This window comes from Talpa europaea (assembly GCF_964194135.1).
Source record: "Talpa europaea genome assembly, chromosome: 7".
Classification (NCBI taxonomy): Eukaryota; Metazoa; Chordata; class Mammalia; order Eulipotyphla; family Talpidae; genus Talpa; species Talpa europaea.
Genome location: NC_140074.1, coordinates 99,306,371 through 99,332,635, shown reverse-complemented (window position 1 = coordinate 99,332,635; position 26,265 = coordinate 99,306,371). Strand labels below are relative to the sequence as shown.

Below are 26,265 nucleotides of genomic sequence, written 5' to 3'. Positions count from 1 at the left end.
CTAGTACCTGGTAGTCAGGGTCCTGATGACAATCCCCACTGTCAGCATGGCTGATGCCACCCCCAGAGCAGCCCCACGGCGGATGACCAGCTGTTTCATTGACAGTTTGCTGGCAGGATCTGAGAGGGCATGGGCTGCTTCTGGAGTCCTGAAGAGGTCCAGATGCCACTCAGGCCTTGAGTATGTTGTCAAAATAATGCCTGGGGAATTGCCCGTGGCCACTGTAGAGATAAGCAGGAGCAAATTGTAGTCAGAACCAGAGGAAGATATCAGGAAACCCAGATTAAGCTCCTGGCTGCATTTGTTACCATGTGACTTATTAATTGATCTCTGTGCCTTACAATAGAAAATGCCCATATGATAGAAGAAGGTCTGCCTAGTCTATCTATAGGATCAGAGGAGGGAATTATGGGAAAACATCCAAAACCGAGTATTTGATGTTTGATAAAGTTTATTACTGATATCAGAGTAGGTGGTTTCCTGTTTAAGCATGTTCTTGTGATGAATGTGACACATGGAATGTAACTTGCATGTAAGACTTCACTGAAGAGAGCATATTAAATGCTTAGTCAGTCATACCTTACTGTGACAAGAGATCCCAGACTTTTAGTCAACTGGCTCACTATAGCACCTATGCAGCATAGCCCAGGACAGATGAGGTCACTTTGCTACTGAGAGTTTGGGGCTATTTTTACAGGTGCTTGACACTCAGCAAAATCTTAGGAGCAGACCTGCATTTGGGCTGGAGCCATCATTTCATCACACATGGGACATAAACCAGAGGTGCCCACATGTCTAATGGGGTGGATAGAGGTAGAAGGGGAAGTATCCCACCATGCCAGATTATGGCAACAGGCTGATCCCCCAGGGACCATTGGTGAAAACACACTAGACAGTCTGATAGGTCCATGTTTGGGTCATCTCTTACCTTTACCAGTTGCAGGACATGTAGCCTGGCTTCCTCATCTGACAATAGGACTACAACTCCCTGCCTCACCAGGCCAGGCAACTAGTAGATACTAATGTGGTCTTCCTGGCACATGGAACATCATTTCCAACCGTGTGAGGCACCTGGAGCAGTGTGCTCTGGGGTCTTTGTACCCAGAGAAGTGCTGTCAGAGCATTACCTGAAGATACCACAGCTTTCTTGGGCCCAGGTCTGGGGCTCGTGCTCACAGGGATCATGCTCGGGGGGCCCACAGGGAATGTAGGGCTCTCAGCACTCCACTGGGGCAGCCCTATGCGTTTCTGAGCCTAAAGGAGAGAAAACACGCCTGGGTCAGCCTGCCAGCAACCTCCTCCACCCCCTCTCACCACTGGCCTCATCCATGTTCTGCCTTTAAAACACTGTTAAAGCAGTCCGTATTCACATATTCATAGTGTGGGGGGTCTTGAGGGGGTGTTCTAAATCTGTCTTCATCCATTGTCTTAGATGCCAAGATGACTAGATCCATACAGGAAAGCAAGACCATGGCTGGCCAGGACTCGGGGTCATGGGAGAATGCCTAGAGACTGAGAGACTGCCTAGAGACTGAGCTATGCCTTAACTGAGAAGCAAATGCCAGCCTGCCAGTTTCAAATATTCTAGAAGATGCTGGACAGGGTGATTTTATTCTCTCTTCCAAAGTGAGGGAACACTCTCGGGTATACTGGGTTCAGCCTTGATTGAGCAAGTTGCTTTTTGGTTTTCTGGAGCTGGGGCTGGCTAAGAGGGGTTTTGGGGTCTGCGTTTCTCTGTGTATTAGAGAAATGCTGCTCAGAGGGGCACAGTCTGCAGTCAAGTTACAATGAAAGGAGCAGACACTGAGGCTGAGATGTCCCTCTGGGATTCCTGCCACCCCCCATCTTGTACCCCAGATCACTTCTGAGGCCTGCAAAGCTCTGGGCATTTCTGGCTGAGCTGTCTCCACTTGGCCAGGAACAGTCTAAGGTCAGAACTGCTGACTCACTCACCTCCTCTGCAGCCAGCTTCCAGTTTATCCGGACCACAAAGACAGTAAAGGCGACAACCGCCAGCAAGACACAGGCCAGCATACCCAGCCAAAGGCCTGCAGGAGACAAGTGACCATGGGGAGTGTCCAGTGATCACCCAGACCTCCTCTGACTTTTCCTCATGGCACATACCAATGATTCTCATCCCGACCACAAAGGTCAGCACAGTGCCCAGCGGGAGGGCGACGACATAATACGTGACCGCATTCACAACGGCTCCAAAGATCTGCTTCCCTGTTCCTCTCAGGACTCCACCATAGACACACTGGGAGGGAGGCAGACCGGGGAGAGGTTAGCACAGATGAGGCTGCCGGCACAGCGCATGCCATACATACTTTCCATGCAATTACATCGCATGCCCTACTTATTTCTCACAACCCTGGAGTGGATGCTCTTATCCCCATTTCTTCCACAAGGAGATGGAGTCAAAGAGCTCAAGTCACTTGCCCAGTGCTACATGAAATAACTGTTCTGATCACAACTCCAGAGCCCCAGTCTTCCCCTCCACACCATTGTTGCCTCACTAGAAAGTAAAAGAATTGATGACATTGGTCTTGGAGGTTGGACCAACTTCATAGAAGTGATATGTTGATTTCCTCTCCCTGCTCTAGTATATTACCACAATGTAGTAGCTTAAAGCAAGACACATTTATTAATTTACAGTTCAGGAGGTTAGAAATTCTAAATCATAATTAAAATCAGTACCAATTCCTTCTGGTGACTCAGGGTGGAGTCCATTTCTTTGCCTTTCCTGACTTCTAAAGTCTCCTTGCATTCCTTGGCACATGGTCTCCAGACCACAGTGGTACCACTCCAGCCTCTGTTTCTGTTGTCACACCTCATTCTCTGATTCTTGGCTTGTGTTTCACTGCTAAAGACCCTGTGGTTAACTTTGGCCACCCAGGTAATCTGGGATAATCTCCCCATTGCAAGAGCCTTAATCACATGTGCAAAGTCTCCTTTGGCAATATAACATTCACAGCTCTGTGATTAGGATCTAGATATTCTTGGGAGCCATGTGGCAAGCAGAGGTGTTGCCTTGGCCAGTGTGAGACAGCCGCCCTCACCCTGCCATGACTGCACATGTGCTCACAGGTAAGAACTGCTTTGAACAAATGCCAACCCTTTACTTTATGTTATTAGTCTCTGCCTCCTAACTTGATTTCAGATTTAATAAACTAAACAACTACAAGGCATAGCTCATGATTGGTCAGTATTATTGAGCAATTGATATCTAGTTGCCCTTATTTTGCTAAGATGAAGGATGTGAGATATTTTATGGTTGGCTTTTACGTGTTTGAGCAGTGAGGCAATGCATCGGCATAGGGGACATGTGCCTCTTAAACTTGGAAATATGATGGGCATATGTCATTATGTTTCATGACATAGAGGATGATGGGATGTTTTTGGTTAAAAAAAAAGTCTCAAATATTTGATTTTTTTTGTTTCGATAATAAAAGGGATGGTTTTTTTATTTCTTCTTCTTCAGATTTATTGTTTGTGTATAGGAAGGCTACTGACTTTTGCATGTTGATTTTGTATCCTGCCACTTTACTGAACTGATTGATGAGTTGAATTAGTTTTTCTGTGGAGTTTTTGGGCTTCTCTATGTATATTATCATATCATCTGCAAATAGTGATAGTTTGACTTCTTTTCCTATTTGGATTCCTTGTATGTCTTTCTCTTGTCTTATTGCCCTGGCTAGGACTTCCAGTATTATATTGAAAAGCAGTGGTGAGAGTGGACATCCCTGTCTTGTTCCGAATCTTAATGGAATTGCTTTCAGCTTTTCACCATTGAGAATGATACTGGCTGTGGGCTTGTCATATATGGCCTTTATGATGTTGAGGTATGTTCCTTGTATCCCAAGAATTTCAAATAAACACTGTCAAAAGAAATAGAAGAAGACACAAAGAAATGGAAAGACATCCCCTGCTCATGGATTGGAAGAATAAGCATTATTAAAATGGCCATCCTACCAAAAACAATATACAGATTCAATGCTATTCCAATCAAAATTTCAATGTCATTCTTCAAAGAAATAGAACAATTATTGATGAAATTCATATGGAATCACAAAAAACCCCGAATAGCCAAAGCTCTCCTGAAAAAAAAAAGAAGGGAATGGAGGCATCACACTCCCAGACTTCAAACTATACTACAAAGCCATAATCATCAAAACTGCATGGTATTGGAACAAGAACAGACATACAGACCAATGGAATCGAATAGAAAATCAAGAAATAAATCCACAGATTTATGGTCAACTAATCTTTGACAAAGGAGCAAAGACTATGCATTGGAGCAAAGAAAGTTTGTTCAATAAATGGTGCTGGGAAAACTGGGTCGCTACATGCAAAAGAATGAAGCTTGACCACTACCTCACACCATACACAAAAATCAACTCAAAATGGATTAAAGAACTAGACATAAGACCTGAAACCATAAAATACATAGAAGGAAATATAGGCGAAACACTACGGGACTTGCACATCAAAGACATCTTTACAGACACATCACCCAAAGCAGTGATAGTGAAGGCAAAGATAAACAGCTGGGACTACATCAAATTAAAGAGCTTCTGCACAGCAAAAGAGACAATAACAAAAACAAAGAGAAACCCCACCAACTGGGAGAACATTTTCGCACCCAACACTAATGATGAAGGACTGATCACAAAAATCTGCAAAGAGCTGATGAGACTCAACAACAACAAAGAAAATAACCCAGTCAAAAAATGGGCAGAAGAGCTAAAAAGAAACTTCTCTGAAGAGGAAATGCAAATGGCCAACAGACATATGAAAAAATGTTCAACATCACTTGTAATCAGGGAAATGCAAATCAAAACTACCATGAGATACCATCTTACACCAGTGAGAATGGCACATATTAAAAAAACTAGCAACAACAAATGTTGGCGAGGTTGTGGAGAAAAAGGAACTCTCCTGCACTGTTGGTGGGAGTGCAAACTGGTCCAACCACTATGGAGAGCTGTGTGGAGATTTTCTGGACCTACTAAACATAGAGCTTCCATATGATCCAGCAATTCCACTCCTAGGTATTTACCCAAAGGACACAGAAACATCAATTCCAAAGAACACCTGCACCCCTATGTTTATAGCAGCACTATTTACAATAGCTAAGCTTTGGAAACAGCCCAAATGCCCAAAAATAGATGACTGGATCAAGAAGATGTGGTATATATAGTATATATATATACCATGGAATATTACTCAGCATTCAAAAAAGATAAACGCATGCAATTTGCAGCAACATGGATGGCGCTGGAAGGGATTATGCTCAGCGAAATAAGCCAAAAAGAAAAAAATACCAGATGGTCTCACTCATAGCAGGAATCTAGAAAACTTAAATAAGGGATCAGGAAAATGAATAACTATAAGAAAGTGAAAATCAAAATCAACAAAAAACTATGAACCAGAGACACTCTATGGGGGTAGAGGGCGGGAGGGGAGGGATTGGGGTCAAAATAAGGGGGTTGCAATTGTATGGGGATTATAAAAATAAAATTTATTATAAAAAAAAAGAAGAAGAAGTTAAATAAAGTGAACATGGGAGCCAAAGGTAAAAAAAAACAAAAACAAACCATGTCTCCCAAATTATGATTGATGTGCTTTGGACCAATATTTCTCAAACCTAGGGTGATTATGCCCTCCAGGGGATATGGGCAATGTCTAGAGATGGTTTGGGTTGTTACAACTGAGAGATGCTACTGGCTTCTAGTGCTTTGAGGCCAGGGTTGCTAAACATCTGATAATGCACAGGACAGACCCCACACAATGAAGAATTATCCATCCTAAAATGTCAGTTGTGCCAAGGTTGAGAAGCCCTGAGTTAGACAGCGACAATTTCGGTGGCTGGCACACAAAAAGCTATGGCCCCTCTAGCCTAAGGTTATGGACCTGGTCAGGAGAAGCAGTGGATCAGTGGATTGGATAGGGATTTGACAGGGAGCTCCAAGTGGGAAACAGGCTGAGGGCTTGATACATTCCCATGACTGGAGGCTGTGCAGACAAGTCGTTGAGACCAGAATAGCCCCAAACCTCCCACACTTCCCTGGACAACAGAGTCAGTGCATGGGCAGGAGAGACACAAGGGACCCCGGAAGGAAGTAAAACCTGGGGCAGCCCCCAGCCTACATATGATCCTTTGGCAGAGAGTGGAAGCCTTATCAACTGTCAGAAGTGTTTGAACACCAATAATTGACTGAATACTAAGCTATGCTGACATAGGGACAAGCTATAAAAAACTTGAAAATAAGAAAAAATAAGTAAACAAAACTGAGCAGAGACACCAGCAGCCACAGGTTCTATAGGCACCACAGAATTAGTCCAGGCAACAAAAACAGTCCTTGGGGTATGGTCACATGCAACATTCTCCAGGATAGACTTACGCTAGGCGAGGCCACCAACATTCTCAGTACATTTTAGGAGGTTGAATTCATGCAAAATATGTTCTGTGACCACAACAGGATTAGATTTACTAGAAAAAAGAATCAAGGAACACCCAACATACTTCATGGCCAAAGAATAAATCACAAGAGAAACTGTAAAATACATAGAATACAATATTTTGAACTGAATATAAAGAAAAATGTGTTAGATTCAATGCTTAGAGGAAAATATATAGCTTTAATTGTCTATATTAGAAAAGAAGTAAGGTCTCAAACCAATAACTTAATATTCTACCTTAGGAAACTAGTAAAGAAGAACAAACTATACCTAAATAGAGAGTAAAAATCATTGAAATAAACAACAGAGAAAACCAACGAAACCAAAAAATCTAGTTCTTTGATAACAGCCACAAAATTTACACTTACCAAGGGTTTGACCATGATGAAACGACCAAGAAAACAGGAAAGTGAAGACAGGTTTTCGAAATCAGAAATGAAAGAAGGAACATAACTACTGACAAGAAAGAAGGTTGTAAGGGAATATTGTGTAAGCAACATCATGCCAAAGAATTAGACCATTTAGCTGCATAAAACACAAATTGCTAAAACTAACTCACCAAGAAACAGAAATTGAATAGGTCTAACAAGGAAATAAACTGAATTCATTTTAAATCCTCTGACCAAAAAAAGTCCAGACTTAAATGGTTTACTGAAGAATTCTATTAACTATCTAAAGAAGAAATAATGCTAATACTTTACAAACTCTTAAAAAATATAGGCGAAATACCTTTCAGATTCATTCTATGAGGCCAATGTTAGCCTCGTACCAAAGGCAGATCAAGATACTACAAGAAAAAGATAAAAATTATAGATAAATATCCCTCATAAACATAAATACAAAATCTTTACCAAATATTAGCAAATCAAATTCAACAAGCCATAGAAAAGATATACACCATGATCAGGAGGAGTTTTTCCTAGAAATGCAAGAGACAACATTCAAGAACCAGTTAATGTCATTACACCATATTCATAGAATAAACAAAAGCCAATGATTATCTCAACAGCTGCAGAAAAAGTACTAAGTCCAACACCCATTCATTAAATACAGATAATGTATTTAATATGAAGACTAAATACTTTCCCCCTCACTTCAGGATCAAGGCAATGACACATACTTTTGCCACACTGTAAAAGAGGTTCAAACCAGATTGTAAAGGGAGAAATAAACCCTTTATTCACAGCTGATATGATCCTATATGTATAAAATCTTAACACTATACACAAAAAAGTGAAAACACAACTACTCAAATGAGTTTAAATAAGGTCACCAGGTAAAATATCAATAAACAAAGATCAATGCTATTCTATACAGTAGCAACGAACAACCTAAAAATGAAATTAACAGTTTCACAATAGCATCAAAAATAACAAAATACTTTGGGATAAATTCAACCCAAAAAAGCACAGGATTTGTTCACTAAAGATTACAAAAAATGTTGCGATAAAGAAGATCTGAATAATGGAAGAGACATTCCATGTTCAGAGATTGGAGGCTTCGATATTATTAATGTGACATGTCTCCTCAAATTGATCTGTAGATTCAACACAATTCTTTCCAAAATCCCAGCTGGCTTTCTAGTGGAAATTGACAACTTAATTTAAACCACATGTGGGAATGTAAAGGATCCAGAAGAGCCAAAACAAACAAACAAACAAAGTTGAAAGATTCATACCAATCAATTTCAAAACTCATTCTGAAGCTACAGTAATTAAGACAGTGCAGTAATGACATAGCACAGGCATATAGATTAGTGGGCCAGAATTGTGAATCCAGAAATGAATTACTACACTTAAGATAAACTGATTTTCAACAAAGGTGCCAAGAAAATTCACTGGGGAGAGTTTTTCTCATACCAACAATGATTCTGAAACAATTGGGTATCTATGTGTGAAAAAGTAAACTTAGACCATTACCTCATACCTTATACAAAATGAGCTCAAAACGAATCATAAACTTAAGTATAAGGGCTAAAACTTCCAGTAGAAAACACAGAAAAAAATCTTTGTGATCTTGAGTTAAGCAAAGAGTTCTCATATACCATAGCAAAGTATGAGCTGTGGAAGAACAGAAATTGGACTATATTAATGACAACTTTTGGAGCTCAAAAGATACCAGGAAGAAAATGAAAGTCAAGCATAAGATGGGCATGCAAGTCATATCTCTGATAAGGAACCTGTGTATAGAACCTACAAAGAAATCTTCCAACTCAGTAATAAGAAGGTAAGTGTTAGGGGTTGAATTATGTCCCCCCTCCCCTAAAAGATATTGAAGTCTCAATCCCTAGAACCCGTGAAGGTGACCTTTTTGGGAAATAGAGTCTAATTCAGGCAATGCCCATTAAAGTGTCATTCAGCATTTACATCTCATTGAACCTCTGTGAAATCCTGAATTGAGAATTTAGATTCAACTTCTCTCCTATTTCTTAATGACAGTTTTTAAAGTGATGACTGAGAACACATTAAAAAATAGAAACGAAACTAAAATTAAAAATTCACATGTTTTAAATCTGTACCAAAGGGAACCCATTTTTTTTAAGATTTATTTATTTATACAAGAACCGGGGTACAGGCCAGATGCGTGGGAGGGTGAGAGGATTCACCGGAGACAGAGCAGAGAACAGAACAGAACAGAGCAGAACAGGCAGACTGACGAAATACATTGCTGAGGGGAGCAGTGGGCGAAACAGAAGAGGTCTGCTACGCCATGTGGGACCCTCGCCAGCCAGCCGGGATCGAACTGGCGCTGCAGAGGCTGAGGACAGCTTTACAGTGCGGCGCTCAACCACCTGGCCACGAGGGAGGCCCGGGAACCCATTCTTTAGTGATCAACAGAACAGAAAATTTAGGTCCCTCTGTATTCTGGGTTGATTCTCTAAGAAAAGCCACTTTGCTGTGGTGACAGGGTGTGGTTGCTATTTAGCTCCTGACCCAGTCAGGGCATGGGTCAGCTTGGGAGGAAGGAAGGAAGGAAGGGACTTGTGAGTTTACAATGCTGCAGTTTTTTCAGTCTTTGGCTAATCTTTTGGCTCATTAAAATTGCAGAAAAAAATGGGAGTCTTTGTGTTGAATGTTAATGGAATTAATATGAGCAGATACTTTGGGAACTTACTATACAGTTAGCCCTTTACATGTATAGTAAGTCCTCACTTAACTGTGAGCATAGGCTCTTGGAAACAAAAGGTCCTGGGCCTCCCTAATGGTTCAGGGGTGAGAATCTCAGTGCAATCAAGCTATTGCCAGCCACTATGGCCTGGGTTCAATCCCTGATTGCCGGCCAGGTTGCTGACCCTCATGGCCCAGCAGACCTCTCCTGACTCGCCCACTGCTCCCCTCAGCAGTGTATTTCAGTAGATCTGCCTGTTCTGTTCCCCACTCTGTCTCTGGTGAGTCCTCTCACCTCTCTGCACCTCTGACCTACACCCCAGTTCTTGTATGCGTAAATAAATAAAATCTTTTTTTAAAAAAGCAGGTCCTCAGGGTTTATTTTTTCTCATCAACAGTGTAAGATTACACTGAAGTGATGCTGTGTGAAGCAACGTTATTTGATGACCTGTTGTATTAATGTGCGAATTCTCACAGCCCTAGGAAGCCTCAGGAAGGGCCCGTAAACTTGGGCGCAACAGGCTTCATCAGCGCAGTACTCACACAGAGTGATTCAAATAGCTGAAAGACGACATAAATCAGCAAAGCTTGGTTCACCAGGACAATGACTTCTCTGCAGAAGAAACAGAAAAGAACATTCTTTTTTGGAACACTAAGACATGACTGTATGCTTAAAAGCCCATGTATATCCTTTCTATTCTGCCCATCTCCCAAATTTTTGGAATAGAGAAGTTACCCCATGAGAATGTACCTGACCCTCCTAGCCCTGAGTTCCCTTAAGTCTAGCGCCACACCTTGGACTGCAGAAACCCCACAATTTTGTGGTCCTCTGATTAGCATCTTGTCTAAGGACAAGCAAGTGGTGGAGGCCCCGGCCTGGGGGTGGGCGGAAAGGCAGATATAGTCTCCCCCCAGTGAGAGCAAAGTCAGGGTTGATCCTCAGCAGCCGGCACCAAGCCAGGCATGGAACCATCTCTGAAGACTGGCTGGAAACCACTCTGACATTTCCAGAAGTCAGTGAAGAAAACTGATTACCTACTCATCATTGGTAAAAATACGCCCCAGTTTATTTTTCAGGATGAACAATAGGATGCCCACAACCAGCGAGGTGCCAACTGGAAGAGACAAAAGGAAGAATGCTGGCTGACCCCAACCCACAGAGGAGCCCACAGAGGCCAGTGCAAACCAGCTCAGCTATCCACATCACAGCACCTGCAGTCCCCTGCCTTCAAATCATTCTTTTGCATTCCAGAAAGGACAACATATTCCTCTTGTTGTTTTCCAAGTGGGGTCCCTAAACCAGCAGCATCAGCATCATTTGGTAACTTATAAGAAATGCAGGTTCTGGGCCAACCCTGGTGGTGCAGTGGTTGAGCGCTGGGCTGCGAAGATGCCCACAGCCTCTGCAGCACCAGTTCAATCCCCGGCCACTGGCAAGGGTCCCTCAGGCCGCCGGCAGGAGAGGTCTGCCACGCCCGCAGCTCCCCTCAGCAGTGTATTTTGTCACTCTGCCTGTTCTGTTCCCTGTTCTGGCTCTGGTGAATTCTCTCACTCTCCTGCTCTTCTGACTGTACCCAGTGCTTGGATAAATAAATAAATAAATCTTAAAAAAAAAAAGAAAGAAATGCAGATTCTTAGGCCACCTCCCTGCCCACCATTTTCAACCTCAAGGAACTGCCAGCTGACACCCGGGATCTATGCTTGGACACAGTCACCTGTGGGATTCCAGTGCCATCTAAAGTCTAATATTCACCATTCCCCAGGGAAGTCAGTTGGAATGCTGTCAGCCTCAGAAGAACCCTGATGGAGGACACAGAACGGTCCATTCTGAAGGGGCCATGTTCCAAGCTCCTTGCGGCGCAGGGAGATGGGCTTCCAGAAGGATTCTAAACAGCTTGGGGGATGGGCCTTCACAGAGTGATGCTAATGTTTGTAGTGGAAACTAACCAGGAGAGCCCAAGCAGCCCAGCAGCAGGGAGGGCGTGGGGATGTCCGCTGCTCACAGGGGTGTTGTCAGCTCATCTCATCAGCAGGGCCTGCTCTGGGCCAGTCAGCAGGAGTAACAGATTCAGGAGATGAATCTGGCTCCCAAGACCAGCCCTGCTCCCATCATGCCAACTTTCTAACTTTACAAGTTCCTTCCCGGGAGAGGGCTGCACCCACCTGAGCATAGCACGCCTGAGATGGCCGATCGCTTTGCTTGAACAATGTCTGTGGCTCCCAGGGCCGTCCCCACTCGGACACAGACGCCAATGCTGAGCCCCATGGGAACCTGGGATCAGAGAGGAGGGAGCTGTCAGAAGAGTCACCCTCCTGCCCCTGGGACTGGCTGGGTTCTGAGCAGGAAGAGGCCTGGGTTGAGGGTGGCAGCCCTCCAGCCTGGGCCAAGAAGGAAGAGAGCAGGAAGGGGGGACATGCCAGGGAGAGGGCGTGAGGAGAGGGGGCATTGGTGGTGGCCAACGACAGGCAGTGAAGCCTGAGGTTGGCAGATGGGGTGCCGATACCCCAATGAGCCAGCCAATCCCGCCCTCCCTATCTCCTCCACCAAATATCACAGGCAGACTGGCCTTGCAACCGAAATCAGTGTGTTGCCAAAAATTCATGAGTAAATGCATTTTAAAGAAGTGAATGTGGTCTTAAGCATGCAGAAAAGCTCCCTGTAAGAAAGAAAAAAATTCAGTGGAAACCATTTGTAAAATAATAATCATGAACTTTTTTGGTAAATGTTAGTTTTTTGCTTAAAACAAGTCTCAGACTGAAAGCCCCCACGAGGCCGGCAGATGCATACACGAGGTACATGGGCCAACACCCATCTCTGTGGGGAGAGGAGTGAGTGCCGGGGATTCTGCTGAAGGACAGTGTCCTCACCGGCACGTGGTCCCCAGAACTCACTGAGGGATGCTGGAGCGTGGACCTGTTGCTAAATAGATTGTGGCATTCCAGGAAAATGTAAAAATTCTGATTATGATATGAAATCTCTCAATTTTTAAATGCTGTGAATAAAAAAGCAGCAAAGCTCTATTGTGAGAGTTTGCTATTCCTTCAGTGGGGTGACAGTGGCCCACCTGTGTGTGCCTGGCCAGGCCTGGACCTGATGGACATAGGAGGTGCAGAAGGGTCCCTCGAGAGACCAAAATGGCCTTTGAGTGACAGCCTGCCCTTCCTCCGATGACACCCTCAGGCATCAGGGAGGCTGGGCCCGGTGGAGGAGCTTACCATGTAGACTACTGTGGCCACCTCGTAGATGATGGCCTGGGCGGAGAGGTCCAGCACACTGAGCAGGCCTGTGGAGAGGCACCAGTCAGCTCTCAGCCTGGTAGGCTGCTGACCAAACTCTGAGCTGACAGCAAACCCCTCTGCTTCGAAGGGCAAAGGGCAAATAATTGCTAAGGACAGAAAATGTTTCTGCTTAGCGTCAAGTCTTCCAGGAAAATCCTGGTCAGCAGTTAGGGAATTTCCCAAAGTCTCTTGCCCTGACTGGCTTATGTTTCCAGATGAACTCCTCTGTATGTGGTATGGTGAGGGACAGAAAAGAATTGAATCAGAGTCAGGGAGCCCAAGTCCAGCCCTCAGTCCAGTCACTGCATGACTGTGTGACTGGCAGTCTTGTTCTTGGGACTCAGTTTTCCTCCCTGTAAATGGGGGACAGGGGCTGGACTAGAGGTGTCTCAGGCCTAGTGGGCTGTTTGAACTCTGTGCTGAGTACAGGGAAGCCCCACACCTGCCAGGCTGGCTCACCCCCAGCTCATTTAATCTCCCACCCCCAGCTCCTTTAATCTCCCACTCCCAGCTCATTTAATCTCCCACCCCCTCATCCACTCTGCTGCCTCCTCCAGGGCTCCCATCAGTGCCAGCCCTATGCTGGGCAGAGATGGGATCCCAACATGAAAGGACCAGGCCTGTTTCTGGGCCCTCACAGCCTGGTGGGGAGGTGTGTGATCAGCAGATACAGCCTGGAGCACGCTGGTGAACTACCCATCCTGGGGAGGGGGTTTCTGAGCTGGGTGAGCCTCCCCAGGTTCCCCTTCACCCCCCAGACCTGTATTCTTCCACATACCCATGAGGAAGCTTCCGATCTCGTAGGCCCACCACTCAATGCATATCATGAGCATGCTGGGGATGGCAAGATAGAAGAAGGGGCCCCAGTCCTGTAGACACTGGCTGGACCAACCTAGGAATAGGACCTCAGAAGCTGAGCATCAGCCTGCCCTGCATGTCCACCCTCTGCCAGGAGCCCTGATGACTTGGGCTCTTCTTGCTCCTGGGCTCCTCTCAGCAGGTTCGGGCACTTGGCATTTTTATGCAGGGCATGCCAGCTGGGGTAGGAGAATGAAGCAGACAAGGACCAGCTCTGCCCCGCCGGTGCCTGGGGATTAGAGTCTCGGCCAGGGGTATGGGTCCCTACTCTACTTGCTATCCCACGCTGCCTCCCTCTTGCTCAGTTTCCTTATCTCTCGTGAGGACTTTTTTTTTGCCCTGTCTCCCCAGAGGAGTGTGGGGAAGCTGGCATGAGATCGGGATGCCAAACGGATTTGTAAATCTATCTGGGACTGTGCAGACTTGGACATAGGTGCAGCCAAACAGGATTCCACTGACCGCCAGTTGCCCAAGAGCTGGTCCTGAAATGACTGGAAAAGGTGCATGTGGTCTTATGGGAGGCAGAAAAGCTCAAACCCATGGTCTGGGATCGGTCAGGCACCAGCTCCAGTCCAGCATCATGTCCAGCATCTTGGGCACATTACTTAACCTCTCTCTGTCTCAGTTTCCTCCAAGGCAAGTGGGGATTATCAAGTTTTGTGGCACTTAAATGAAATTAACAATGTCATACCCTCTGCCCTCTGCTAACACCTGATATTCCACCTGTGTTTTAATTCTAATCACCATCTTGAAATCAGGGGCCTAATGAGAAAGCTCCCTGAGCCTGTTGCCAAAGGGGCTCTGCACCGAGGCTCATAGAATGAGGTGCTCCAGGGCTCTTGGGGGAGTATAGAGGGGAGAGTAAAGGGGAGATGAACCCTGAAGGGAACGGAAGAAGGCCCAAGGCTCCCAGGCCCTCCATCTGCCAAAAGAAGGCCCTGTGTCGGTGCTGGGGGCCTAGGCTGCTGCTGCTTGCTCAGCCCACTGAAGACAGACCAGCCCTTCACACCTGCCCATGTCTCCAGGTACAGCTTCTTCAGCACAATGTAGAGAAAGAGGAAGGTGATCTGCACGAACTGAGATATGGTGTTGGCATAAGCAGAGCCCCTGGGAGAGGAGAGAGAGCAGGGCTGAGGCCCACGGCTGCCTCCCCTATCGAATCCAGCATTGGCAGGAGAGGGTACCCCATCCCAGGATCGACCTTATCCAGGAACCCCCAGTGCCTTTGGCATCATGACTACAGTGTCCCATGAGCCACCCTCCCAGGCCCCCACTCTCAGTCTCTCCTGGCAAGCTGGGGCACAGGAGGGGAGTTGTTCTTCCCCTTGTCTCCTTGATTGGCAGTCCTCAGAACTCAAGGAGCCAGTAGGCCTCCCATTTCCACAAGACTGCTCTCTTCTGGGTGGCACAGACAGCTTCTGTAGTCCTTGTCTTGGGTGAGGCAAGGATGGTAGACTGACCTGCCTTGGTCAGGGTGGGGTCCTCAGGAGGCAGGGCTTCCTGACCAGTCCATGCATCCCACCATCAGCCCCCGTGCTCACCTGACCCCCAGGCTCAGCACAGAAACCAGGACATAGTTGGCCAGGCCATTGACGCAGTTTCCCAGGACTCCACTGAGGACTTGGGGCCAGATGATCCCCTGCAATAAATAAACTGGCCTTGCTAAGGGGTGGACAGGACCAAGCGAGTGTGGACAAGCCCGGGCACGTCCAGGAGCCTGAAAGAGGCTAGGCATGGAGGCAGGCCCACAGATGGTGCAGAGAAGGGAATCGCGTGCACCCATTCCCAGCAGAGAGGGTGGTGTGTAGGGGGCAGGTGGGGGAAGGGATGCCCCTCTAGCTAGGGACGGGTACCTGATTCTGCAAATATTTTGCTAGCAGTCCATAAAGAAAAACCGCCTGTATAAAAACACATACATTCAAATAAACACCAATGAAAAACACCAGATGAACATTAGCAGATATTTCTCAGGTACCTGAGTTTGGGGCCATTACCTCACCAAAGTATGCCTGGGATCCCAGGATGGGGCGGAGGGGAGGGACGGTTGAAGCCCACCCTGCAGCCACCTGCCTACAGGAAGGGGCCTTATGAGGGGACGAGAGCCATGGGAGCGTTGGCTTATGCAAGAGGCAGAGTTCCTGGCAGAGCTCTGGCGGCCAACTTGGGCCTTCTATCAGCTTAGGATGCAACCCACAGGAGGCCCAGCAAAGCTCAAATCCACAGGTTGTAATCACCGGGGCATCGCTCTGGCTGCCTGAGCCAAGACTCTGAAAGGAATGGCCGTGGACTGAGAGTGATCAGTCTGGCTGCCAGGAGCCAGACCCATGGGGTGTTTCCCTGTGGAGAACCAAGGGGGCACCTGTGTGTCAGTGTGTCTGTGTCAGCCACTGCCCTATTCTTTCTGTCCCCTGTCACAACCTATCCTAGAGCCTGTGCTGTCCTAGTCATTTTAAGCAAGTTACATAACCTCTCCATGCCTTTCCTTATCTATGATGGCGATGATAATATGTGCATGCATATAATCATGTGTGTGCATACTTAATATATATTTAGTATTTGCATACAAATATATGCAAAGTTAATATTGCAAAGCACTTACAAAATAGCATTTGGTGTATTTAAGCATTCCAAGTGTTAGGTAAGTACGTATTATCACACACAACAGTTGTTTCACTGGCAGCTAAATTTTGCAGCAGCAGTTTATGGAAGGACTTGCTTTATTTGATAAGGCGTTGCTACAGTGTTATCATTCTAGAACATCTTCCCTTGCCCAGGCCCCAATGGCCCTGTTTGACAAGATACCATTAACTTAGTCTGAAAAGTCAAAGTATAGTTTGTAGGGAAGATTAGGAGGGGAAAGACCAGCCTCGTTAGGTGGTTTCCATGTTACAGAAGAAATCTGGAGTTGGCTGGGCCCCAAAGAGGTCGGGGCACTGGCCTTTCAGGGAGATGGGTGTGACTGGGGTCCACCCTCCCAGGCCTGGGCACGCTTTATCAGCACCTGCCTTTCTCTGACCCATTCCCTTTGAAGCTCCTTCTCAAGAACTCTGCCCCATGGTGCTGGAGGCTAGAGGGGTATACTGCCATCCTGGAGACAGAAAGATTAACTGCCCAGGCAAGGCCATCCCTGAAATAGCACGCATATGGCTAAGTTACAACAAATCAGGTAGTGTAGCAGAGGGCCCTGAGTAGACATGCAGACCAATGGGTCAGGCTAGAAATCTCAGAAATTTTCTTAAGTAGTTGCTCTAGTTATTTAGTATTTAATACGCTAATGGAGAAAATAGAAAGTATTCGATGATTCATGTTAGAAAACATTTAAGTTAAGTAGATTTAAGTCTTGAGCATAAAAATAGAAACCAGGGCCTCCCTGGTGGCTCAGGCAGTTGAGCGCCACGCTGTGAAACTGTCCATAGCCTCTGCAGTTCTGGTTCGATCCTGGCCGGCCGGCGAGGGTCCCACCTGGCGTGGCAGACCTCTCCTGTCTCGCCACTGCTCCCCTCAGCAGTGTATTTCGTCAGTCTGCCTGTTATGTTCCCTGCTTTGTCTCTGGTGAAACCTCTCACCCTCCCACGTGTCTGGCCTGTACCCCAATTCTTGTATGCATAAATAAATAAATCTTTAAAAAAAAAATAGAAACCATAAAAGGCAAATGTTTATATAATTTTGCAGTGGGCTGTGTTCTTGACAAGCATACATCCTATGAATCGTTTTTGCCAGGAGGAGGGGTGGGTGAAGTGGGGAAAGAGGGTCAAGAGGGTAAACCCTAGAAGTTATCTTTGTATGGTAATTAGACTTGTTGTGGCAAACATTTCACAATGTATACAAATATAGAACTGTTGTACACCTAAAACCCATATGTTATACGTCAATTATTTTAAAAAAACTATAAAAAAGACATCATAAAGGATAAGATTTATGGGCCTGTTGCATTAAAAATATTTCAAGTCAAAAATTAAAAAGCAAATAACAAAATGAAAATGTGACGTATATTTCAGAAAGTTAAGATAGTATTTAACTGGAGTTATAATAACTAGAGAAAGACTGACCCACTAAATAAGCAAAGTATATGAAAATTCACAGAAGAAAAACAAATTATCAATAAAATACATGAAAGTATGATCAACCTTGGTAAATAACAAAAGAAATGCCTATTCAAGTAATTTATTTCTACTTGGAAAACATTTAATAATAATACTCTGTGCAGATGAGAGCATTGCTAGTAGGGGCAGAATTGGTACAATTTGACATGTGTATCAAAAGCCATGGATGGAGCAACTCTGGTTCCAATAAAGCATGTCAAGTACATTGCTACAGATTTTCACAAAGATTTTTCTCTAAGAATGTTTATCACAATCTTGTTTATAATAGTGAATATTGGAAACAACCTAAATGTCTAGTAATAGGTACTGATTAATAAATTATGGCACAACTATGAGAAACTGTATAGCCTTTGAAATGGATATAGTGGAAGAGTATTTAATTATATCAAGAGACTAAGGACACCTTTGTAAGGGAAAAAGCAGATTATAATATACACACACTGACTCCATGTCAAACTCTGTTTGTGTGTATGTTTGAACACAAACATCCGTGAACAGAGATAATCCTGGAAGAGATGTTAATCCAGCTCTTCTGTATGTGGTAGGACTAAAGGTGATTTGAAATTTTTCCTCTCTGTGCTTTCCAAATGTTCTCCAACAGTTTTCTAATGAGAAGAACATGTTATGTTACTTTTAAAAAGTTATATCTGTACCAACTGGAATTGGAGCTTCTCTCCTTTCCTTTCAGCCATCCTCTTGCAAGATGATGGACCTCCCTAGCAGACAGGGTGGAAAGGCAAGAACCCCGAAGTGGAGAGAGTGTGAGTTCCCCCTCCTTAAGCTCAGCAGGCAGTGGACTCACCGGAAGGGCTGGGATGAAGATTAGCACATACTCCTGGGACAGCCTGCAAGACAACCAGATGCTAAGAGCTCACCAGTCTGGGCCGTTGGGGATGGGGCATCCTTAGCACCAGAGTTTGAGGAGATCTGGCAGGTCTCAGCCAAGACAAGTGGAAAGCTCAGTAGTCAAAGGGTGCTGCTCCCCAGATGCTAGGAAAGCACCAGCAGGAGTAGCTCAGGGACCCAACCAGCAGGGGCCTCTTGATTGGGGGGATTTAATTTGACATGTGTTTTACTTAAGGGGGAAAGCTCTATCTTAATAAGAAATTACCAAAAGAAGCACAGCTAATATAAGATAAAGGGGGACATTTCTAAATTTAACAATAAACTGTGTAATTCATCAGAAATTGGTTCAGTCCACTTTCCCCTTGGGGGCATCCAGGGCGGTGCACATTTCATTTCTCAAAAGCATCACTGAAGTTCTGACCCTGTGCTGGGACACAATGCAAATAAAACACAAGCCTCAAATTATTTCTCTTCTTTCTTCCTAAATTAAAACTGGCTGTTTGCCTCCTGCTGGTCACAACTGGAGCAACAACTTGTACAGAAGATCCCAAAACCAAAGCCTGGAATGGTCGCCAGAGGAGATACAGGCCTGGGAGGTGGGTTTATTTAGGGCCTCCCTCCCGGCTTCCCAGTAGGAGCCAAGTGGTACCTGGACACGTCCGGGTCCTGCTTGAAGAGCAGCAGGATCTGCTGGGTGTTGAGGAAGAACGCCCAGCAGGGGAAGCAGCACAGAAGCAGCATGAGTGTGCCCCTCTGCAGGATGACCCCCACGTGCTTCTTGTTGGGACTGCCAAAGCTCTGCAAAACAGCCCGACCCCCGTCAGATCGCCCATGTACCCCGGCCTGTATCAGCACCTTCCCTCTCCCCCCTGGGTGAGGCTGACCAGTGCCTCAATCTGCTAGCATTTCCAGTGTTGCGAGACCAGCTGCATATAAGAAGCAATGTCTCTTGGCGGGCCTTCAACACCCCTCAATTATGGCTAGCCCCTTGGCAGGGGCTCAGACCATGCAGAAAGATAATGCCAGGAACACCCTCCTGGCACCGACTCTGTGCCAGGCCTTGTGCCAGCCTCTGTCTGTCCACTGTCCCCAGATCTTCAAAAGCCCCTACCATGAAAGGTGGTATTTCCTGAGTCACAGAGAAGGCAAGAGGCTCTCAGGGACTTGGCCAAGGCGCCCATCGTAAGTGGCAGCCAGGACACAGCCCAGGTCCCAAGGCCCGCCAGGAAACCAGTGCCCCTGCGGAAAGGTCAACCCCCCTGTGCTATGGGCTCCAGAGGACAGGAAGGTCCCATCTCACCCTCAGCATTTGGCCTTGGAGGTCAGAGAACTGTCTCCACCCCTTTTCCTTAGCGGTGCTCTTGCTCATCTTCCCAGAATCTTTTAAAGGGACCTGGTTCCCCGACAACAGGGGGCTCTTGGGGGTGTGAACCAGGCAGATGTTCCCAGAGCCAGTAATGGGCTCCAAGATCCAGACTCCAGCCCCCCGCCCTTTTGCAGGGTCGGCGGGATTGTCCGAACTCGGAGCAGCCCACCTACCTGGGACATCAAGGTGTCGCATGCCGCGGAAAAGCCCACTCCTACAGAAACTCCACAGACATTGACAAACTGGAACCACACACAGGAGAAAACACATGGGGTGTGTCAGGCAGGGTCTGAGGAGGGAACCCTGAATCTGGGGTGAGGCTGCTCAGCTGCAGCTCTGAAATGAGATGAGGCAGAGAACTCCTCCTTCCCCCCAGCCCTGCCTATACCACAGACCTGTGCCCTTGGGCAAGGCCGCCAGGCTCCCCAGGCCCCCAGTGAAGGCAGTTGTCGGCCCTTAGCTGAGCTGTGTCTTCCCTGTCCTGACCCACCTCACGAGTTCTGGCCCACGGAAGACACTTGGCAGAGAATGTCTTTTCACAGACTGAGCTGAGTACTCACTGCCACTGAGAGGGTCGCGGCTGCCAGTTCCACCTTTCCCAGGTGCCCACAGAACACGGAGCTCACGACATAGATCATGAAGGTCAGCATCTGGAACAGGAACTGGAAGACCCGGCCGGGTCAAGGCTCAGCCCTGCCTCAGCCCGCAGCCTCCGTCCTTAACAGCCCAGCTTCCAACACAGGCCGCTGGGCTCCTTGGGGCCACATGCCAGTGATCTGCAAAAACCACTTGAGCTGCTGAATAATATTCGATAAACTCATGCCATTCGCAGCAACGTGGATGGAGCTAGAAGGAATGATGCTCAGTGAAATAAGCCAGAAAGAAAAAGAGAAATATCGGATGGCTTCACTTATAGCAGGAATAGAGGGGAACCAAATAGGACACCAGTGTAAAAAAATAACAACAGTACAAAACACAACAAAGCAAAAACAGACAATTACAAATCAGAAACATCCTGCAGGGGAGGAGGCGGGAGAGGGATCAGAGGGAGGGAGGGAGGAGCACAGGGGACTGAGGTGATGGTGCACGGGTGCCTTGGGGAAGGAAACTCTATGGGGACTACACCTGAGGGCGTGGGGGGAAGCAAATATTGTTTAAATATGAACAATGATATACAAAATTAATTAAGAAATATGCTAAAAAAAAAAAAGCCCAAAAACCACTTGGAGCTACCGGGCAACTCTCCCACCGTCAGGAAGAAAGCCTTAGGGCAGAGAGGCAGACACAGCTGCCAGGGCTGCAAGTGAGAGACCCGAGTTCTGTTCTCATTCTGCTGTCAGCTGCTTGTTAACCTCTAGGCCTCAGCTTTCTGCATAAAAGTGCAGGGAAACACACAGAAGAAGCATCTAGCTTAGAACCTGGAGCTCAGAGTGCTTAACACAAGCATTCCCGGCTGCTGTTGAAGGGCTGTGCCACATACAAACAAAAGGATCAGAATAAAATACTGAAATCTTAGCAGTGACTTTTCCAGATGGTGGGGTGAAAGATGAATTTTTTTTTCTTCTTTATAATTTTTCATTTTGTTTGAAATTTTTACAGGGCACACATATTGATGAAAATGTACATGAAGTTATTTTCCTTTTTGGAAATAAAATGGGTCCTTCCTTTTCCCTGAGAATGGCCCCTGGGGAGGGGCCCACAGTCTCCCCACACCAATGCATCTCATTTTATCTCAGGGTCTTTAACTCTCCTCCCTGTGGGTTTCTGAAGGACACACTCCTCCTTTCTAAGTGGGGACTACCTGCTGCTGAGCATGGCCAGGACCTACATGCACCCCAGGCACTATCCAGGGACAGCTGCCCTCTCTTCACTTGCTGAGAGGTGGTCCCGGGTGCAGCCTCCGGAAGGTTATGAGCAGCCCCCACCACACCTCATGCTCTGCCTAAGCAGTAGCTACCCCCTGATTCTATCTCCTTACCAGGGGTCCAGAAAGGACAAAGAGTGTCCATGCCTCAGCCCCAAAGCCGACAGGGATCAGCCTACGGAGGGCAGGGCAGCAAACTTCTTGGGTCTGGGGGTCCATGTCCTGAAGGTTGTTTATTCCAAGCCCGGGCCTCTCACCACTCTGCACACTTGAGCACTCCCAGAGCCAGCTAGCCTAGCTAAACCCATGTCACCTTGCAGCCTGGCTAATGAGTAAGGGGTAGGAGGAGGGGCCGCCACAGCCACTTGTGGGACATGTCTTGCCTCCCCAGGCACTGTGGCCCTGCCATCCATCCTGCTGGCCTGGCCCTGGCCCCAGGAAAGAGAGAACAGATCCTGCGCCCTGAGACCCACCCAGGCCGGTGTCTGTGGGTACCTTGTATCTGCTCTCCTGGAGAGGTCAGAAGCAGAGCCCCAGGAGGGGAGGTTTTGGTTCAATGGGGAGGCGCACTGGGCCTGGGGAGCTCTGAGGGGCTAGGCATCATATATCTCAGTATGATGGGCTCTCCCTGTGCCCATCATCCCAAGATGTGCCTATTTTGCCCAGCTGTGCTGTCACTCTGCATCCTGATATTCTCCTATCGGGCCTGCCCTCCCTGCTGTCTCTTCTCTTCCATGAAGGGAGCAGGGACACCCCCAAGGGCAGGTAGGGCAATGCAGACCGTGGGAAGCTCATGACTACCGCCTCATGTGGGCCCCCTTGGATTGCACTTTGGGGTGTGGGTTCAGCCCAGGAGGAGGAGCAAATGAGGGGTCAGCAAGAGGAGCAGCAGGACATCAGCTGGGAGAGAGCTGGGCTCCCACGTCCACTCTGCAGTGAGAGAGCCGCCATGGGAACCCACACACAACCTCAGGGCCGCCCAGAGGGAGGGAGTCGGGAAAAAACAAGCAAGGAGGTGCACCCCACACACGCCGCTCCCCCCACACAGCCTACTTTACACAGAATTCCAAGGGCTACACAAACTCCCACTGGGCTTTGCTTCTGGGTTCCTGGGCGGTGCTTATTCCTTCCCTCTTCTGTCAGGCTCCTGGGTGATATTCTACACCCTGTGAGTGCAATAGTAAATGTAACAGCTACTGGCAGGGAGGGAAGAGAAGGCTTTTTACTACCACCATGATTATTAGTGTATGACACAGAGTGAGAGGGATACAGGTGAAAAGTTGCCATGCTGTAGTTACAAGGCCAGGGCCAGTATTGGTGACACCACTCCCCCAATGCTTTTGCCATGTTGTCTGCATCGCTGGCCAGTTTGCAGCTGGTTCAGCTTACCCTGCTGCAAGGGAGAAGGCAGCCCCCAGCACACCTCATGCTCTGCCTTCCTTCTCTCCAAAGGACCTGAGTCTCTGCTCTGTGAAACCCGCTGCTCCCAGTTCTGCTGTGAAGGGCGTCCTGGGGTCGGAGTCATGTGTGAGGGTCCTTGGCAGTGGGGGGCACTAAGCAAGCCCATGGTTATGAGCCAGGCCAGCCATGCAGCTGGCAGGAGAGCAAACTGTTCTCTACCTCCACCAATATGGAAGCACTCGATGGCAAGGGCCCGCCATCTGCTTCCTTGCAGGACCCCACCCTGGGTCAGGATCCCTCCTGTGCTGGCCAGGTCAAGGTCAGCTTTTCTTCCAGAGACCAGGTCATGGGGTGCACATCTTCAAAACTCCATTTCCACAAAAACTACTCAGAATGTTGATGATCTAAGCTAATGACCCCCTTTCATCCCCTGCCAGGGGGAGCTATTCTCCCCCACAATCCTTTCAGGACTTCAATCTCCAAGCTGGGGTGGGTTCAACCCTGGTTAGGAACAAGAGGCATGATTTTCCACTGCCACAGGTGGCCACTGCCTCAGACAGAGGTGTGCGGTGGGGCTGCTCCCAGATGTTGCTTTCGAATGGCTGTGGTTACAACCTTGTCCACCAAATGCCCTACTATACCATGATGATGGCCTAATCAGCCAGAGCTGCCTAATCAGTTACCCCCCAGACTCCCACTTGGACTTTCCTAGATTTCAGGGAGTGGAAATGGACATGGAATTTGCGCATCGCCCTATAGGTAGGTGGGCGCTGGGAGGTGTTGGCACTGCCCTCTGAGTTGCCCGTGCTGTCAGGAGCAGCCATGTCACCTCTGGCCCCCCACCCTCAGTGTTCTCAGACACCACAGACTGTTCTGCTCTAGATGACAGGGGCCATGAGTCCTTTGGGAAGTGAAAGCAAGTCCAGTGACAAGGGACTCTTCCCCCTTCTCAAGTGAGAGCTTGTTCCCACGACCCTTCTTCCCTTGGGACACTGGCCTGCAGTGTCCTACCTTGTGCCCATGTCTGTGTCAATCGTGGTTCTTTGCTGGAAACAGTAAGAAACTGATTTGGGATAATTCAGGCAGAGGAAGGAGAGAATGAAGGAGGGAGGGAAGGAGGAGATAGTTATTAGCAGATGAGATAGTAGGAAACTTAAATCAGTCTTGAGAAGGAGAAAATAAGGGCACCTGTGGACTCAGGGTTTCAAGGGTAAGCTCATGAGATGACTCAGCTCCAAACACCTTTAGTGCCAGAGACAAATTCCTGAAAGACTGGGGCAAGAGTCCACCTGTGATGGGAATGAGAGAGGAAAGGGTGGGGTGCAGGGGAGGTGTGGGCCACCTGGAATGGGGCAGCCGGATTACCCCAAAGAATGGGATGCTGTACAGATTTTAAAATGGCATGGTGTGTCCATCCTGCTTTGGTTCTCTATTACTGCTAACAAGTGACCCCAAAACTTAGTGTCTTAAAACAACCATCATGAGTGTGGGCTGCCTGGGATCAGCCAGATGGTGGTTTTGCTCCAGCTCATGTTGCTGTGTCTGTGCAGAGTAACTGGGGGGTTCACCTGGGCTGGCTGGTCTGCCGGGGTGCCAGGGGGTGCCCACGGTCAGTGGGGTGGGCGCGCCACTGAGGCTGTCACGTGACAAACTTGAACCCTCCTTCCAAATCTTCCGGGGCAGCTTGGGCTTCTCACAGCGTGGAGGTGGGGCTGACGGGGGGCATTCCAGGAGCACGAGTAGCGGCTACATCCATGTAGAATCCCAGCTGGGAAGTTACACAGGCCACTCTGCCTGGCTCTGAGGGTCAGAACTAATCACGGGCTAGCCCCAGCTTCACGAGAGAGGAAGCAGCTTCCACTGTGATGGAGGAACAGCCGAGAAGGGCAACTTCCATGGTGCACACTGATTCATTAGCTCTCCCCCGTTTTCTCCCCATCTCCATTCTCTCTTCTCCATTCTGCTGTCTCCTCTCCTCTGTCCAGCCCATTTTCCACACCTTTGTCTAGAGCAGTTGAAGTCTCCTGCACTTAGGGGAGAGAGGACACAGCCCTACTCAGGATCTTCACAGGGAGAAGGCCCCTGAGTAACAATGTCCTGCGACTGTTAAGAGGTGGGGGGCGGGCAAGGAAAGGGAGTGGCACATCATTGCAAACTCTCCCCACACAGCCTGGCATTAAGGAGGCTTCCAACCAAGGCAGAGGAGCTGGCTCTGCTGCACCTGGCATCCTCCCTGTGCCATGAGGCAATTGGGCAAGCCAGAAAGGCTCAGCAATAGTGGGATAAGCACACAGGTTTGGAATAAGCCTAGAAGCCACCAACCCAGGCAAAAGGGGTGGCCCAGAAACCTGAGGCTGACAGGGAAGGGGCAAGGCAGTGCTCTCAGGCTCCCTACTTGTCACAGGCCAGCTGTAGCTGGCAGCACAGATCCAGGACCCACCCCTGCCCCCTCCCCAGCCAAGAGGCTGCAACTCCTGCAGCTCTGGAAGGACAAGTCCTACTGGGGTGGGCCTGGGCCTGATCCTGGGGTCCTAACCTCTGGTAACTGATTGCCCAGGATCCTGCCAGGCACAGCTGGGGCTGGAGCCTCTGTTAACCTCTTCTCACAAGGTTACACTTCACTAGGCCCAAAATCATTGCGTTTGCCCTTTGACCACCCTGAGCCATGCACCCCTAGGCACAGCCAAAGTTCCTCTCTCTGACTCATTGACCCGTGACTGCAAAACACCCAGTTCTCTACTGGGGAGGGTGGACACTCTGGCCTTTTGATCCCTCAGTGCCACACACACCTCAGGGCAAAGGACACTTGGGTAGAACCAAGCTGTCTGCCTCCTGCCTGTCCCCAGGTCTTGTACTGAGTGATGACCGACGTCTGCAAAAGGCTTGGCGTCACCCCTGACACCGCTAGATTCTGGAATTACCTCTTAGATTCTGGCAGCTGTTTTCCTCTCTCTGCCTCCACCCAGTGCCTCCTCCTTG

The 26,265-nt window shown here is 47.8% G+C and overlaps 1 protein-coding gene across 1 annotated transcript; it reads right to left on the bottom strand.

Annotated features, from left to right (window-relative positions):
* Positions 1-22,104, bottom strand: SLC47A2 (solute carrier family 47 member 2; the record flags this gene model as incomplete). Its single annotated transcript, XM_084237926.1, has 17 exons — positions 1-221; positions 1,128-1,254; positions 1,954-2,048; positions 2,125-2,257; positions 10,113-10,182; positions 10,609-10,684; positions 11,733-11,841; positions 12,786-12,853; positions 13,627-13,740; positions 14,716-14,813; positions 15,248-15,345; positions 15,560-15,604; positions 18,612-18,654; positions 19,305-19,453; positions 20,195-20,263; positions 20,582-20,683; positions 22,000-22,104. 17 exons carry the CDS (start codon positions 22,102-22,104, stop codon positions 1-3), a joined length of 1,722 nt encoding a protein of 573 aa, XP_084094052.1.
* Between the last annotated feature and the right edge of the window lie 4,161 nt (positions 22,105-26,265).